Here is a 16348-nt window from a genome sequence, read left to right on the forward strand (position 1 = left end):
CGCCCTGAGGAGGGGCTCCTGACCCAGAAGGTGTTGACCTGATCAGGGGTTCTCAACATGAGTTCTAAGGATCCCCCTCGTGAGAAGCACGTGGGGAGCAGACCAACAGTGCAGATCTGGGCTTCACCCCAGGCCTGAGGACTCATACTTAGGATTCCCAGATGAAATACAGGACACGCAGTTAAATCTGAATTTCAGAGAAGCAACAAATCATTGTTATGTACAGGTGTGGCCCAACTATTGCAAGGAACCCCTTATGCTAAAAAAATTATTTGGTGTTTATCTGAAATTCAGATTTAACGGACACCCTATAGTTTATTATATATTGATTTATTCATTTCTTTATTTATGCGAAATCTGGCAACCATACACATCCTCCCTGGGAGTAGGGCCTGGGAATTTAGAATCATTTGTATGGAACACTTACAGAATTTTTTAGGGATCAAAGAAAAGGGGATTTCACACTCCCAAGCCTGAAAATCCAAGTTCATGAAGTTTGATTCAATGTGCCCCAACATGTCTGATTCCAAGAATTTTTCAGGAATGTTCAGTAAAATTACAGGTTCCCAGACCCCCTCCCTGGGAAATTCTGACTCTGTGGCTTGCCCGTGGGGAGAAGAAGAGGGGGAGCAGCAAACAATATCTGCATTTTTTTCTTCTTTTTTCCTACAAAGATATTTACTGAAATATTATTTATAGGGGCATAAAATTTGAAAACTATTTCCATCCAAAGGGGGCATTGTTTAATATATTATATTGTTTAATATATTATAAGGAGTTTAATATATTATAAGGAGTTCGTTTATATATGGAATACTGTTCTGCCTTTTTAAAACACAGCTTTCTTGAGATATAATTGACATGCCATAAACGTCACATGTTTAAAGTCTGTAAGTGGATGGGCTTTGACATATGGGTACACCTGTGAAACCATAGCCACAATCAAGACAGTGAACAGCTCCTTCATCTTCCAAAGTTTCCTCCGGATCACAGCATGTGTTTGTTTGCTTGCTTGCTCTTAACAGCTTCACTGAAGTACAATTTACATAACAGAAACTTCACCCATTTGAAGTGTCCAATTCAATCAATTTGAATATATTGATGGAGTTGTGCAGCCATCACCACAACCTGCTCTCAGAACATTTTCCTCCATTTCTATCACCCCAAACCTCGGAGAAACCTTGGAGGTATTTCATTTTGGGGTTTGTTTTTAACTTTTAATTTTCAAAATTATGGTAAAATACACATAAAATTTACCATCTTAACCATGTTTAAGTGCACAGTTCACAGTGGCATTAAATCTATTCACACTGTTGTGCAGCCATCACCCCCATCCATCTTCAGAACTTTGTTCATCTTCCCAAACTGAAACTCTAAGCCCATCACATCAAACCCCCTGCTTCCTTCCTCCCCTCCCACCATGCTTTCTGTGTCTGTGAATTGGACTATTCTAGGTTCCTCATATAAATGGAATCTTACATTGTTTGTCCTTTTGTGACCATCTTATTTCACTTAGTATGATATCCTCATGGTTCATTCCAGTTGAATATTTCATTGTATGGATTCACCACATTTTGTTTACCTGTTCATCCATCCATGGCCACTTGGGTTGCTTCCACCTTTTGGCCATTTTGAGTAAGTTTGTTATGCACACGGGTGTACAACTATGGAATGGGGACTTTATTTTACAAGGTGCTTCTTATATAATTGTGGGAAAAAGTGATGACGACCTCTAACCTTGAGTAGATAAGACGGAAGAAGATGCTTTGTAAGAAGAGAAACCAGGAGAGCAGCAGGAGGAATCACTGACGTGAACAGCACTGTGCTAAGCAATTCACCTGCTCTCCCTTATTTCACGCTCATAGCAACCTATGAGATGGGTTCTCCCATGATCCCCATTTGACAGACAAGGAATCCGAAACTTAGAGAGGTTAAGTAATTTCCCCAGGGCCACACAGCTAGTCAGTGCAAATTAAACACTATCCCCACTTGTGGAAAAAGGAGGGGAGAAAACCATTTAGTCTAATGCTAGCTGGAGCAGTAGCCTTGACTGGTTTTCACACCGAGGAAAGCATACTCTCACGGTCACTCGAATATGCACGGATTTTTTCAATTCTTATTCCTACACGCACTTGCACCTTGCTTCATTCCTCGGTTGACTGCAGGCAGCTGCACAAGTGTTCCCCTGGCCTGTGCCCAGGGCACTTTGCAGGACTCTCCACAGCCCCATCTTCTCAAAAGTGCTCTCTGCCGGGGCGTCCCCAGCTTGAGAAGCTTCCATCCATGATGCTCATATTCATGGAGGGGTCCTTTGCAGCGTCCGTGTGAGGGCAGCCTGTGGACTGCCTGACACCTTCCTACAAATTCCACTTCCTGATGACCCCAACCTGCTGGCTATTTAAAAGAAGAGAAAGGAAGAGGGGAAAAGGGAGAGGTATTGAAGAGCATCTCTCATCAAATATTTTGAAGCCCAGTTTTTCTAAAAAATTCGTGGCCCTCTTGCTTCCGGCATATTCTTGTTTCCAATTGATTTTGGGGTCCCTGGTGAGGGCGCTGTGTTTCCTCCTTGGATGGAGTTTCCACGGAGGACTGCCCTGATATCATACAGATTAAGTATGATGAGAACTGTTTTTCTCCCGACAAAGAGTTCCCAAATGAAAGCATTTAGTTCAGGTTTTGTGGTGACCCTAACCAACAGAGGAGGGTGTGACAGCATTTTACTGGGGGAGGGGGGTGAGGTGCGGGGTGCTTAGGAATCCAGATGTGTTTGCAGATGTCACAGTGGTTAGAGCATGTGCCCTGAGGTCAGGCTGACTCCAGTGCCGTCCCAGCCCTGCTCTTGACCGGCTTTTATACTGGACGTGCACAAATCATCTACCTCTCAGAGCCTCGGTCCCCACTCCTGTAACAATAGTTCCTACCACCTTGAGTGACTGTGTTATTAAGTGGGCAAAGTGCGTAAATTGCTTAGTCCAGCGTCTGGCACCTAATAAGCACATGATAACCCTCAGCTTTAGAGTCAAGCAAACCAGCATGGAGCAGCCAAGATGCCTCCTTTGTATATGTCCTTTTGGACAGGGAAACCTCCCAAGACCTGCCCCCGCTAGCAGATAAATACATTTGCAGATAAATTACCCATAGAATAACATACAAGATGGAAAAATATAAAGAAAAACTCTTGTTTGACAAAGTGCATTGGCAGCCAGGTTGTGCCCAGGACCATCCTTTTTTTTTTTTTTTTGTGGTCGCGGGCGTCTCACTGTTGTGGCTTCTCCCGTTGCAGAGCACAGGCTCCGGACGTGCAGGCTCATCGGCCATGGCTCACAGGCCCAGCCGCTCCACGGCATGTGGGATCTTCCCGGACCGGGGCCCAAACCCGTGTCCCCTGCATCGGCAGGTGGACTCTCAACCACTGCGCCACCAGGGAAGCCCCCAGGACCATACTTTGTAAATTATAGCTCTCTCATCAAAGTATTACCTAGGGCTGCCATATTGCACAACTCCAGGTTCACCATTCACAACGTAGTCCATGTGGATGGCGCCCACTGAAACTGTGCAGGACATAACCCGCAGGGCCATCTGCAATGCCCTGAAGCAACCGTTAATTAATCCCATAGAGTCTTGGCACCAGGCGTGGGAAATTGAAGTCCCAGAGTCAGGTGTGCTGCCGTGTTGTGGGTTTTGTTGGTTGTTGCCTTTACTCGTGCTTTCTGAGCTCTGGGAAAGGAGGTGTGGAAACAAGCTGTGCTAGTCACAGTGGCGCCGTTCTTACAAGGCAGCTGAGTAAGGAAACCCACGTCACCCGTATGTATCCATCATGTCTTTCTCTGTTCTGAAGTACGGCAAAATGGATGGAAATGGCCAGAATGAAAAAGGAAGCCAGGGGCCACAAATGACGTGCCGAGTTGTTCCATGAGGGGGTTGACAGATCCTTGTCGGCAGCCCCCATCCCCATGACAGCCTGTGTCTGGCCTTCCCTGTAGCCTGCTCTGCCCTGTTCCCAGTCCAGCCAGACTCTCCCCCGTGGCTCCTGGATACTGTCTTCTGTCCCTGCAATGTCATGACGTCCTGTCTTGCGAGAAGAGCGCCCTCTGTCGGCCAATATTCCTTGCTGCTTTAATGGGGAAGCTCTGCAGAACACAATCGAGAAAGCAAGGGCTTTAGAGTTGGATGGACCCAAGTTGAAATGCCAGCTGCAACTGACTTTACCTTTCTGAGCTTCAATTTCCAATTTCTGCCAAGGAGCTACTCATTAATCCCAGGTCCCCTTTCCCCCTTCAGTTGTTTTTATAGAGGTACCTGGGACCACCCCTATCATGGCATAAACTGAGGCTCAGAGAGTTTCAGTGACTTCCCCAAGGTTAGGCATCAGTCATATAGATCCAGAGACAGGATTAAAAGCCGGCTCTCCTGAGTCCCTTGGAACCTTTTCCTAATAGCACGAAGCATCGTGGGGCCGTGAGAGCCCAGGCAGGTCCTTCACTGCCCAGCGGTTAAGGAAGGTCTTGCAATTCCCAGTCCAACCTGCAATTTCACACGCTGACAGGGGATGATTCATTATGTGGGTAAAAACGAAAGCCACTGATAATAGAAGAAAATGCATTTTCAGTTATCTGGCTTCCTTGCTTGTTTGGCTCCACTAACTTATTTTTTGGCTGCACCAATGCAGGATCTTAGTTCCTTAACCGGGGATCAAACCTGCACCCCCTGCATTGGAAGCATGGAGTCTTAACCACTGGACGGCCAGGGAAGTCCCTGGCTCCACTAACTTTTTTTCTTTAATTATTTTATTTATTTAATTTATTTATTTTTGGCTGCGTTGGGTCTTCGTTGATGCGCGCGGGCTTTCTCTAGTTGCGGCGAGCGGGGGCTAACCTTCGTTGCAGTGCGTGGGTTTCTCATTGCGGTGGCTTCTCTTGTTGCGGAGCATGGGCTCTAGGTGCGTGGGCTTCAGTAGTTGTGGCACGCGGGCTCAGTACTTGTGGCTCGCGGGCTCTAGAGCACAGGCTCAGTAGTTGTGGCCCATGGGCTTAGTTGCTCAGCGGCATGTGGGATGTTCCTGGACCAGGGCTCGAATCCCTGTCCCCTGCATTGGCAGGTGGATTCTTAACCACTGTGCGCCCAGGGAAGTCCACCCACTAACTGTTTACCAGGGATATTGCTGCCGTTCCTGGACGAATTCAGTTGCCCCCTTTCTTCTTCTATTTTGACGATGGTGATCACACCTGATGGCTAATGTTTTATGCTCATTTATTATGGACCAGGAAGTGTTCCCAGCATTTCACGTGCACTATCTCACGCACTTCTCACAGACTAAGAAATGGCTGTTAGTATCCCTGTGTCTTACAGACAAGGCACAGAAATGACACACTCGTCAGGGTCCCAGAGGAGGAGCAGAGCCGGGAGCCGGACCAGAGTCTGTGTGACGCCGGATCCCAAGGTCTTAACCCGAGGTCGGCACGTTATGGCCCAGGGTCAAGTGCGGGCCATCACCTGTCTTTGTAAAGTTTCCTGGGAACACAGCCATCCCATTCATTTCAGTATTGCCTGTGTTGTCGGCTACAAGGGCAGAGTAAGCAGTGCAGATCCTATGGCCCACAGGGCTGGAAATGCTTACTGTCTGGCTCTACAGAAAACGTTTACCAGCCTCTGCTTGGAACACTATGCAGTACTGCCTCTTTCATTTGACTTGGTTTCTGAAAGAAGAACTTAAAATAGAGGGGGGAGCTGGGGAGAAAGAACTCACTCAGATTGAGCCTTACTGTGTGCCAGGAAATGTGCTGGTTAATTGCTTAAGTTTACTGAGGAATAAGAAAAAACAGACAAGCTGGAAAAATAAACTTTGAACAGTCTTTTCAATACCTCTTTAAAAAAGAGCTGGAAATATGTGGTTCTAAATATACATACACATATATATGCATTTGCAAATATAGTAATAATATAATTACATTGACATGGATCTGATAAATGTACTAGACATTAACATATTATATATACAACAGATGCATATTATAAATTTTACCTGTTTCTTCAACTGGAAAGTTTTCTTTTAAAACTGTGGACTGTTGGGAATTCCCTGGTGGTCCAGTGGTTAGGACTCAGTGCTCTCACTGCTGAGGACCTGGGTTCAATTCCTGGTCACGTAACTAAGATCCCACAAGTGCACGGCGAGGCCAAAAAACGAAATAAATGAAACTATGGAATGTCTTCCCTGAGTCACTTTTGAAGCAGAAATTTGGGGTTTGTAGTCTGAAGCCTGCTGTAGCTAGAGAACTATTTATCTATCAAAGTTTCTCTAAGCAGCGTTTTACTACTTGTCTTATGATTGGTTCCTTGGTCTTAAATCATTCTTCTCTGGAGATGCTGCTTTACTTTTATAAGTTGAAAGGTAAATTTGGTGCATGATAACAGTCTGGTGGGTTTTATTTGAGCATGTCATAACCTTTAAAACAACTTTCACTCTGAGTACATAGTGATGCTTATGCTAAAGTCTCAATAAGCATACTGTCCAGGAAATTTGATTGTTTGCAAGTATCAGAAAACCAACTAAAACTAGCCTAGGCAAAAAAAAAAAAAAAAAAAAAGCTCATGGAACTGAAAAGGCCAAAAGCTGCAGCTTAGGCCCAGCTGGATCCAGGCGCCCAAATCATGGTCAGGAATCTGACTCTTTCTTCCCTGTTAGCTTCCCAATCTCAGACAGACTCTTGCCTCACCTGTAGGAAAGTGGCCAGCAGCAGCCCCAGCACCCTACAAAGTAGCAGTTCCAGGGAAAGAGCCAGCATCTTCATTGGCAGTGGCTTGGATCACGTGGCTTCCCCTGAACCAATCCCTGAGGCCAGGGGCCAGGAATGCTCTGATTGGCCAGGCCTGGGTTATGGTCTCACCCCTGGGGTGGAAGGGTCAGAGTTCTATGGACTCAGGATTGTCAGGGAAAGGGTGTCTTCCCTGCAAAAAAATTAAGGTGCCCATCCAGAAGATGGAAGAAATGGATGCGGCGGAGGCAAAAACAAAGATGTCCATGACATTAGAAAGCATTCCTATTGCCTAAGTGGAGCCTTCCGAACGGGATTTGCCACTAGGGATCTGGGGGGAGGGAAATGACGAATAATCCACTTTTCCATTGGAAAAGTCCCAGGGCAGTCTCCAAGGAAGCAGAGTTGCTCATTTCTCTCCTGTGGTGAACAGGTGTGATGAGAAGCTCAGAGTCAGGGCCTTAGTTGTCCATCCCCAAGAAGGGTGGCGTTTCCACGTTTCTGGGACCTCTGAATAGGGCCCGTTCTTGAGGAGGATGTGGCTTTACTGTACCAGGGGTTGAGGAGCCGGCAACTGAGTGAATGACCAGAGAGCATGGTGCCCTTCAGAACAAAGCCTCTTTCTGGTCAAGCTTTGTCATCTACCTGACCTCGTAGGATTTCCTCTACCTTGTGCTTTTACAGGTCCCGTGGGGACCTACTGATGTGATGAGAAATCCTGAGGCTGGGTGTTTTATATCAAAGGCGATTTCCCGAGACCAGTGAAGTGGAGGGCACGGGGCAGCAGACAGCCTCAGACTAGGCCTCCGCAGCAAAAACTCACACACAAGGACCCCTGAGGCTGTGTTATCACCAGATGTCTACAGGCAATGCAGATGACATCGGGGGAGGTGGAGACGGGAGCGCGGGCTGAACCCTTAGCATCCTGCTGAGACAGAACCCAGACTCGGTCAGGAACCAGGCCGCTTCCTGCTTCCTCTGGCAGACCACACCCTTTGTTACCAAACCAGAACCACGTTGCTCCTTCTCTGAACTTAGTTGATGATCATTCATTCATTCATTCATTCATTCCATCTCTCAATCTGGCAAGACCGAATTGAAGCAGGCCAAGTCTAGGGGTAGCAAAAGCTATTTGCAAAAATCTGGCTGTTTTCTCATTAGATTCTATTTCACATTTTATGGACTGACCAGGAAGCTGATTAGAACTTGAAAGGAAAGGAAAATCCGTAAGATTGAAGATTTACAAGAAAATGGGAAAATTAGATGGGCCAGATCTCCTTTAACACAGCTGGGAAAACCCCAAACGAATGGCTTTTCTGAACAGCTCAAAGGGACTTAATTCTTTTAAGTTCCAAAACCTAAAAATAATGTATAACTTGGCGGTTCTGTGTTCTAAATGTATAACCCTGATTTCTCACACTGAAGCCCCGTACGTGATTTACCCTTTTCTTGGGGACATAGAATTATTACCCGTCTCTGAGTTACGGTGACACCCCGGTAGCTGTTGAGATAAAGGCCATTTGTCCTGGCACCAAGTAGCACCCCCTCCTGGCTTCTGAGATCTACTGGCCATGTTTTCTAGTCTCCATTCTGTCTTTCCAGGTCCATGGCTCCTCCATGCTGCGGTCAGTGTCCCTGCTCGCCACCATCACCCCTACCCCCCAGGCCCTTCCAGACCATGGGAATTAAGCTCCACATCTATGTATGTTAAATTCTTCTGTAAGGAAGCCGGTCTCTTCTCCCTCCTTTATGTATTTACTCACCAATGTATCTATGTCAGTATGGATCCATGTATACTGATTTTACACTTTGAATTATAATCCAATACTCATTAAATATTTCTTCGCTCAAATTCTTCCAGTCTTGGCCACTGGGAGCTCTTTCAGATTGCTTGCTGTGTCCTTGAGCATCTCCCCACCTTTTCGTTTTGGGCACTTGCTTACTCTCTGCTGTTACAAGATGCACCAGGCTTAGCATGTGTTTTCCCCATCCCAGCCCCAGAATCAAAGTGCTTTTTATTTACACTCCATTTGCCAACTGTTCAGCTCAGTCAGCGAACACCTACCATGAGTAGCAGGCACTCTGCTGGGTGCCAGCACAGCCAGCAATTGGCTGGTAAATATTTAATGACCAGCTCTCTGGAAAAAGTAAAGTACATGGATGCATAGCATAAGGTTTACTGATATAAAGAATGTGTAGCACAGTCTATCCATGTAACAAAATATACAGTACTCTTTCTTGTAAATTCTATATAGCCAGTTGAGTCTCACAGAATGCTTTCATTGACTTTAGGTGAACTCTTGTATCCATAGCCAATTTCTCATTGCAGTTGACGAATGAGAGAGTTCCCAACCTGAGCACTCGTGGGTATTTTTGGATATTTTGGATTTATGAATAATACAAGTGAAAAAAGAAAGATGTTAGAACTTCACATGTTCATCAGTGACATGAGTGACTTTGTTGCTGCATCAGATAATAATTTTTAAATACTGGAAGAACGTTTCCCCAATTTTTTGCTCTATTCATAACATAACGGCTAAGACACAACATGCTTTTGTATAATCTGCATTGTTAACATTTTCTCCATTACCGTCTTAAGTCTAGGCAATCAACAAAACAAACAAACAAACAAAATCAAGCTCTACATGAACCACCATTATTAAACATATTTATAAAACTTTTTAAAAACCAAGCCCTCATTTATAACATTTCCTGATTTCTATGGTGTAATACGCACTCCACGGTCAATTTCCAGCTCCCGATGACACATCCTTGAATACAGAGAAGGAAAGAGAGGTGTGGTAACACATTACTATGTAACATTTCCAACAGAAACATATAGTAGAGTGAAATAACCTCAAGAGCATAGGTAATAATAAAATAGAGTAAAATAATTAGGAAGGGGTGACTTTTAAGTTTGTATACCAATTGTTTCTGATATAATTTAATTGTAAATTTATGTAAGTTAATTCTTATTAATGGCTGTGTTTATCAACCAGTTGGCAAAATTCCTGGACATTTAACAATCAGTTCTCGTGGGCGGGTACCAGCTGGCCCCAGGACTCCTCTGGTACAGCAGTAAACATACCACAGGTCTTCCCGGATGGAGGCTGGGGTCCTCTGAGCTGCTTCCAGGGCGTGGCATGTACCAGAAAGAATAACACTTCCATAAGACAGTTGTCAGTGTTCCTAGAAAATCCCATTTCTAAGTAGCCCATGCGATGTCTTGTATTTTTTCACACCATCTAATGTTCATTTCCTTTTTTTAACTTGGAAAATATCCTATCATTCACTAACCAATCGTCTAAGATCCGTTTGTGAGTATGGAAAGCAGGTAATAAATCATGACTTCAAGTAACCTAGAAGTCCTAAGAGCACAGGTATTGGAGTCAAATTGTGTCACCACTTCCTGGCCGTGAGACGTTGGGCAAGTCATTTAACCTCTCTGAGCTTCAGTTTCTTAATCCACACAATGAGGGGTAAAATGCCTCCTGCAAGATTATTCTGGAGATCAGATGAGACCACATGCATTAAGTGCCCAGCACAGTCTGTGGCACATCTGTGGCTTCTCTACACAGTGGCTCATAGCCGTTGTATTGTCCACAATTACTTACAAATGGCAGAGCACATAGCAAGCTCTCCAAGGGCAAGGTCTAAGTTTCCACCTTCTCTGCAGGCTCCAGGGCTTCCTGGCAGAATTCATGTGTACTGTAGGCACTCGATGTGCAAACTACTTCGAATTTTTTTTAGGGTCTCCCATTCAACTTACACTCTTTTCAGGGTTAGAAGCAGATATTGGGGAGATAACACAAAGAACAAATAGATAATTTGAAAAAAAATGGATAGTGATTTCTTGAGTAAATCATTGACCTGTGTTTATTAAAGCTAATATAAATTCAGCCGTGGATGTGGTCATGGTTAATCCAGGTGGTTGACAACCTGCTTTTTTTTTTTTTTTTGGTACACGGGCCACTCACTGTTGTGGCCTCTCCCGTCGCGGAGCACAGGCTCCAGACGCGCAGGTTCAGTGGCCATGTCTCACGGGCCTAGCCGCTCTGTGGCATGTGGGATCTTCCCGGACCGGGGCACGAACCCGTGTTCTCTACATCGGCAGGCAGACTCTCAACCACTGCACCACCAGGGAAGCCCCAACCTGCTATTTTAAAGGTAGTATGGAAAATAAATCAGGAGTATCACATATGCTACCTCAAAAACAAAACAAAAAACCCAACCATGGCAACATACCATATGGTCAGAGAACAGACACAAAGAAAGAGAAAAGGCATTAGCGTGTATTTTTAAACTAAAGTTTCTAAAAACAGACTTGAAGACTTCCCTGGTGACACAGTGGATAAGAATCCACCTGCCAGTGCAGGGGACACAGGTTCGAGCCCTGGTCTGGGAAGATCCCATATGTCGTGGAGGAACTAAGCCCATGCGCCACAACTACTGAGCCTGCGCTCTAGAGCCCACGTGCCACAACTGCTGAGCCCATGTGCCCCAGCTACTGCAGCCCATGCGCCTAGAGCCCACACTCCGAAACAAGAGAAGCCACCACAAGGAGAAGCCTGCGCACCACAACAGGAGTAGCCCCCCGCTCGCCGCAACTAAAGAAAGCCTGCACGTAGCAACGAAAACCCAACACAGACAAAAATAAATAGAATTAAATCTAAAATAAATAAATAATAAAAACAAACTTGTTGATAACTGACCTTGACCCCATGCTTCCTGTACAGCCCAGAGCTAGCTTTTAATGTGAGTCTTCTTCTTATGTTTGCTTTTCTCCCTGCCTGTATCGTTGTAGTTGCCAGCAGCAATTTCTGAGAAAACCTTGACCTTCCCTTTGATGAAGCAAGCCGGGAAACTAGAGAAAACCAACTTTAACCATCCAACTAAAGCTACCCTCAACCAACATGCTTCAGAGGAAAAAAAAAAAAAACCTTTATTTTTAAATTTTTAAACCCGAAGAGCTTGGAGTCTCTGCTGCCTTTATACATCTTTGGCTCCTTCCCACTAGGGGCCCTATCGTTCGGGCTCTGTGTGCTGCAAGCAACAGAAACCAGCTCTAGCCAGCCTCAGGGATGGAGCACTTCAGGGTAGCACCCCAGCCAGTGCTCAAAACCAGCTTCCTTATTTTCCCCACCATGTTCACAGCAGCATAGTTATAATAGCCATGAGGTAGAAACCACCCAAGTGCCCATGACGCTTAATGGATAAAAAAAATACACTCTAAACTGTATGGTGGAATATTATTTAGCCTTAAAAATGAAGGAAGGGCTTCCCTGGTGGCGCAGTGGTTGAGAGTCCGCCTGCCGATGCAGGGGACACGGGTTCATGCCCCAGTCCGGGAGGATCCCGCATGCCGCGGAGTGGCTGGGCCCGTGAGCCATGGCCGCTGAGCCTGCGCGTCCGGAGCCTGTGCTCCACAACGAGAGAGGCCACAGCAGTGAGAGGCCCGCCTACCACACACACAAAAAAATAATAAAATAAAAGAAGGAAATTCTGACATGTTACAACATGGATGAACCTTGAGGGCATTATGCTAAGTGAAATACGCCAGTCACAAAAAGACAGGTACCATGTGATTTCACTTATTTGAGGTACTTGGTACTTAGAGTAGTCCAGTTCATAGAGACAGAATGTTGGTCACCACGGGCTGGGTGGCAGAGGGAATGGGGAGTTGTTGTCTAATGGTTAATAGAGTTTACGTTTTGCAAGACGAAAAAGTTCTGGAGATCCATCTCACAGAAATGTGACTATACTTAACACCACTGAACTGTATACTTTAAAATGGCTAAGATGATAAATTTTATGTTGCAGGTTATTTACCACAATCTGAAAAATAAATAAACAGCTTCCCTCTCTCCATGTCTGGGCTCCACTCCCTCATGCTGGCTGCATTCTGAAGTCCCACCAGGTCACTCCAGATCCTGGTGTCCAGCCAAGTCTTCTTGGTTCTCCTTGGCTCTGATTGGATCACTTGCCCCACCACTGAACCAATCAGTATGTCCAGGGAGTGTGATTGGTTGATTGCTTAGCCCCACCCACAGCAATGGGCCGACAGATTGGGAGGGAGATTCCTGGAATTTCCAGAAGAGCCAGGTGGGTTGCGGCCTGTCCACTACGGCAGTGAACCACTTGAGGCATGAGATATGAGCACTCCCTTCAGCACCCTGGCAGTTAGTGGGCAGTGAGGCACATCTACCTGAGCATCCCAGCACAAAAGGGAATTCCTCCACACTACCCGTGGTCTCTCGATTTGTTTTCTATCAGGCGGGGGTAAAACATATTCAAATTTCCCCCTTCCCACCTTCAGCCCTTTCATTCGATAAATCTTTATTAAATCGATGAGGAAAGGTTGTAGGAATGATTGAGGCAAGACAGCCCCAGAGGAGAGGACGGGAAGGGATCGGATGGATGGAGAAGTGAGTGCAAGGCAGGAGCAGGACACCTCAGCTTCTGAAAGGAGAGAAAGGAAGAAAGCTTAGGTGGAGACCGAGGTGCCCACAGTGGAGAGAAATTCGGATCTTCATATAAGGTAACAGAGTTCTGGAACACTGCCAAGTCCGTTCCTGAAACAGGTTTCAACGGGGCCAGTGTCATCATAAATGCTGGGCCAGGTGTCGCCAGGCAATTGGAGTTTGATTTTCCCGAACAGTGTTCTCCCTGACTCCAAAAAAGTCTTCAGGGGAATTCACCAGATTCTTGACTTGGCTGGGAAAGACTGTAGCTAAAAGACTGGTTTGGGAACCTGAGTGAGTGGAGAACCTTCCTCTTGAATACAATCCAGCTGGAGCTATAGGAAGTTCTGTCTGCCAGTGCTCCTATTTCGGAAGCATTCTGTCCTGTTTCTCATTCTGTGTCTGCAGTCTGCAGAAAGAGAAACGTGACCGCCACAGGCGGCAAACCTTTGAACTTAGCTTCTTCCTTGAAAAGTGTGTTTTTTTCTGCCAAGCGACTGGGGGTGGGGTTGGGGCAGAGAAGGGAGAGAGAGACAGAGAGGGAAAGAGCTTTCCAGAACCCCAGTCCCACCACCCTCTCCACCACCACCTGAGCTTGGTGAAGTCCTTAACCTCTCCAAGCCTCATTTGTAAGCTAGGAATAAGGAGAGCTCCTCCCCTTCAGGGCTATCGCGAGAAATCGGTGAGTAATTACAATAAATGGTAGCATTCACGATGTCACGGTTTAACCACTAGGCTCGGGGAGGGATGGCCACAACAGCATTAACCAAGAAAAAGCCAGGTGTCAGCACCTCTCAGCATTTGCTTCTCCCGGTGTAGATGGATTTTGATGTGCTCTCTAATGAAAGTAGCTACAGACATCTTCCGCCGGGTCAGATGAAAAAAGGTTCCCTCGATAGATATTTATGGCGCGTCTGCCAAGAATCAGATGTGGCAGATGTTGAGGATCACAGGCTAATGAGCCAGCTGGGTTTCGAGCCAGTTGGGGTGCCTGCCACCCCAGAGCTCTCGGCTTCGGGGAACAGGTGGAATGGGAGTGCCAGGGAGACACACAGTGTGGATGTGTGTGTCCTGGAGAGCTGGGCTTGAATCTCGGAGATGTGTTCATTCATTCTTTCAACCAGTATTTAAGGACCTACTGTGTATGTGCCAAGGGTTTATTCTAGGAGCTGAGGATACGGTGCTGAGCAAGGTAGAAAAAAAGCTGTCAGCCTCTCAGAGCTCAGAGGTGGCGTTGTACCAGCTCAGACGCTCACTGCCAAATCTGTGGTCCTGGGAAAGTCACTAGGTCTTGCTCAGCCTCGGGCTCATCACAGAGCATCAGGGGTATTAAATGAGGTAATGCATGTGAATCTCTTGACTGGGTGCCTGGCACGAAGGCTGCACCCAATAAATGGTGGTGTGATAGTGTGCAAGGTGACCCATGGTGGGGACCACCATCCCGAATTTGGGGAGAGTCTGGGAGGGATTCTTGGGAGAAGTGACTTATACGCCGAAATCTAGGGCAGCAATTATGTCGCCGGGACAGAAAGGTGAAGACCACCCCAGCTGCTCGTAACCTCCCCTGACCCTCTTGTCTGCCCCTGCAGGTCTCCTTCCCATGGGTGAGGGGCCCAGCACCTTGGCCAAGGCCACAGCCACCTTGGGCCACCCAGCAACTGAACCAGTCACCCTCACCAACACAGACCCCCTTCTACCCGGGCATCTGGCCAGCGCCAGTGCAGAGGAGCTGGTCGCAGGGGTCTCCCAAGCCCCCCATGGTCCCACCAGCCTCCCACAGGCGGCCCGTGAGTGCCAGCAAGAAGATGTTCTCCTTCAAGGTGGACAGAGCCGCCCACAGCGTTCCCATCATCAGGCAAGGTACACATGGGTGCTTCCTTGGCGGCTTAGGGGAGGGGCTTTTGCTAGGAGGATGGGTCTCAGTTTCTGCTTTCCCCTTTTTTTAAAATTTTTATTGAGGTGCAGTTGATTTACAGTGTTGTGTTAGTTTCAGGTATGCAGCGCACTGAATCTGTTCAACATATACATGTATCCACTCTTTTTTAGATTCTTTTCCCATATAGACCATTACAGAGTATTGAGGAGAGTTCCCTGTGCTATCCAGTAGGTCCTTCTTAGTTATCTCTTTTATGTATAGTATTGTGTATGTCAATCCCTCTCTTCCAATTTATCCCTCCCCCCTCTCATTCCTGGTAACCATAAGTTTATTTTCTACATCTGTAGCTCTATCTCTGTTTTGTAGATAAGTTCATTTGTACCTTTTTTTAGATTCCACATATAAGCAATATGGTATGATATTTGTCTTTCTCTGGCTTTTGCTTATGTTCTCTGGTTCTGAAGTAGAACATAATCAAATGTGAAAAAATTGGGATAAGCAGAAATTTAGAAAACAGTAAAAGATAAGCTGTCACCCTTATCACCAGAATTCTCCCTGTTGACTTTTTGGTACAAACTCCTCCAAGACTGTGCTCTGCCCATCTGCACACGTCAGTACCTCTGTGGTGAGTGTGTGTGTGTGTGTGTGTGTGTGTGTGTGTGTTTGTACATATATATGAATATATATGAATGTGTATCAGAATCTAAATTTATATACTTCAACTCAGATGTACAGACATATTGGTAACTGAAATCCCTCTTGCCTTAGGAGGTTTTTAAATATTTTATTACCATTTTACAGGTAAGAGGAGACTGAGGCTTATGGAGAAAATTACTTCTCCGGAGGTTATGTATTCAATCTAATCAAAATAACGCTTTTCAGTCAAATTTAAGGCTGGTTATCTCAGTGACTGTCACTCACAGCCTGGTCACTTTGGGGACACACAGCCATCAGGGTTTCCTTCTCCCCCCCTCCCCCCCAGAAGGCCTCATGGCACTTGGGGAGGAGACTTCCTGTCTGTCACCATCCTCTTGGCCTTGTCAGCCTTACTGGCAGAGTAGCTGGGTTGACTTAGTCCCTGGCATGATTCCCAGGTTTCTTCTGTGGCCACTGGTGTGAAGGTCCCATTCTCTGTTTTCTGTGTCCCAGCCCCAGACCCCTCTGAGTCCCCAGGTCTCTCGATGCCTCCACACCCTTCCCTGGTCTCACTCAGGACCACTCACCTAGTCACTTCCCTCAGCCATTCAAATAATAGTTAT

The 16348-nt window shown here is 46.2% G+C and overlaps 1 protein-coding gene across 1 annotated transcript in view; it reads left to right on the top strand.

Moving 5' to 3' along the window:
• LOC309808893 (forkhead-associated domain-containing protein 1-like) overlaps window positions 1-16348 on the top strand; it is a gene marked incomplete at both ends in the record, with an annotated part of 407547 nt that overhangs the window by 19173 nt on the left and 372026 nt on the right. The window contains one exon of the mRNA XM_082629465.1: window positions 14803-15073. Coding sequence (XP_082485591.1) covers window positions 14803-15073 — 271 coding nt within the window. The remainder of the gene's footprint in view (window positions 1-14802; window positions 15074-16348) is intronic.

Source organism: Mesoplodon mirus, assembly GCF_964341445.2.
Source record: "Mesoplodon mirus genome assembly, chromosome: 7".
NCBI classification, from domain to species: domain Eukaryota; kingdom Metazoa; phylum Chordata; class Mammalia; order Artiodactyla; family Ziphiidae; genus Mesoplodon; species Mesoplodon mirus.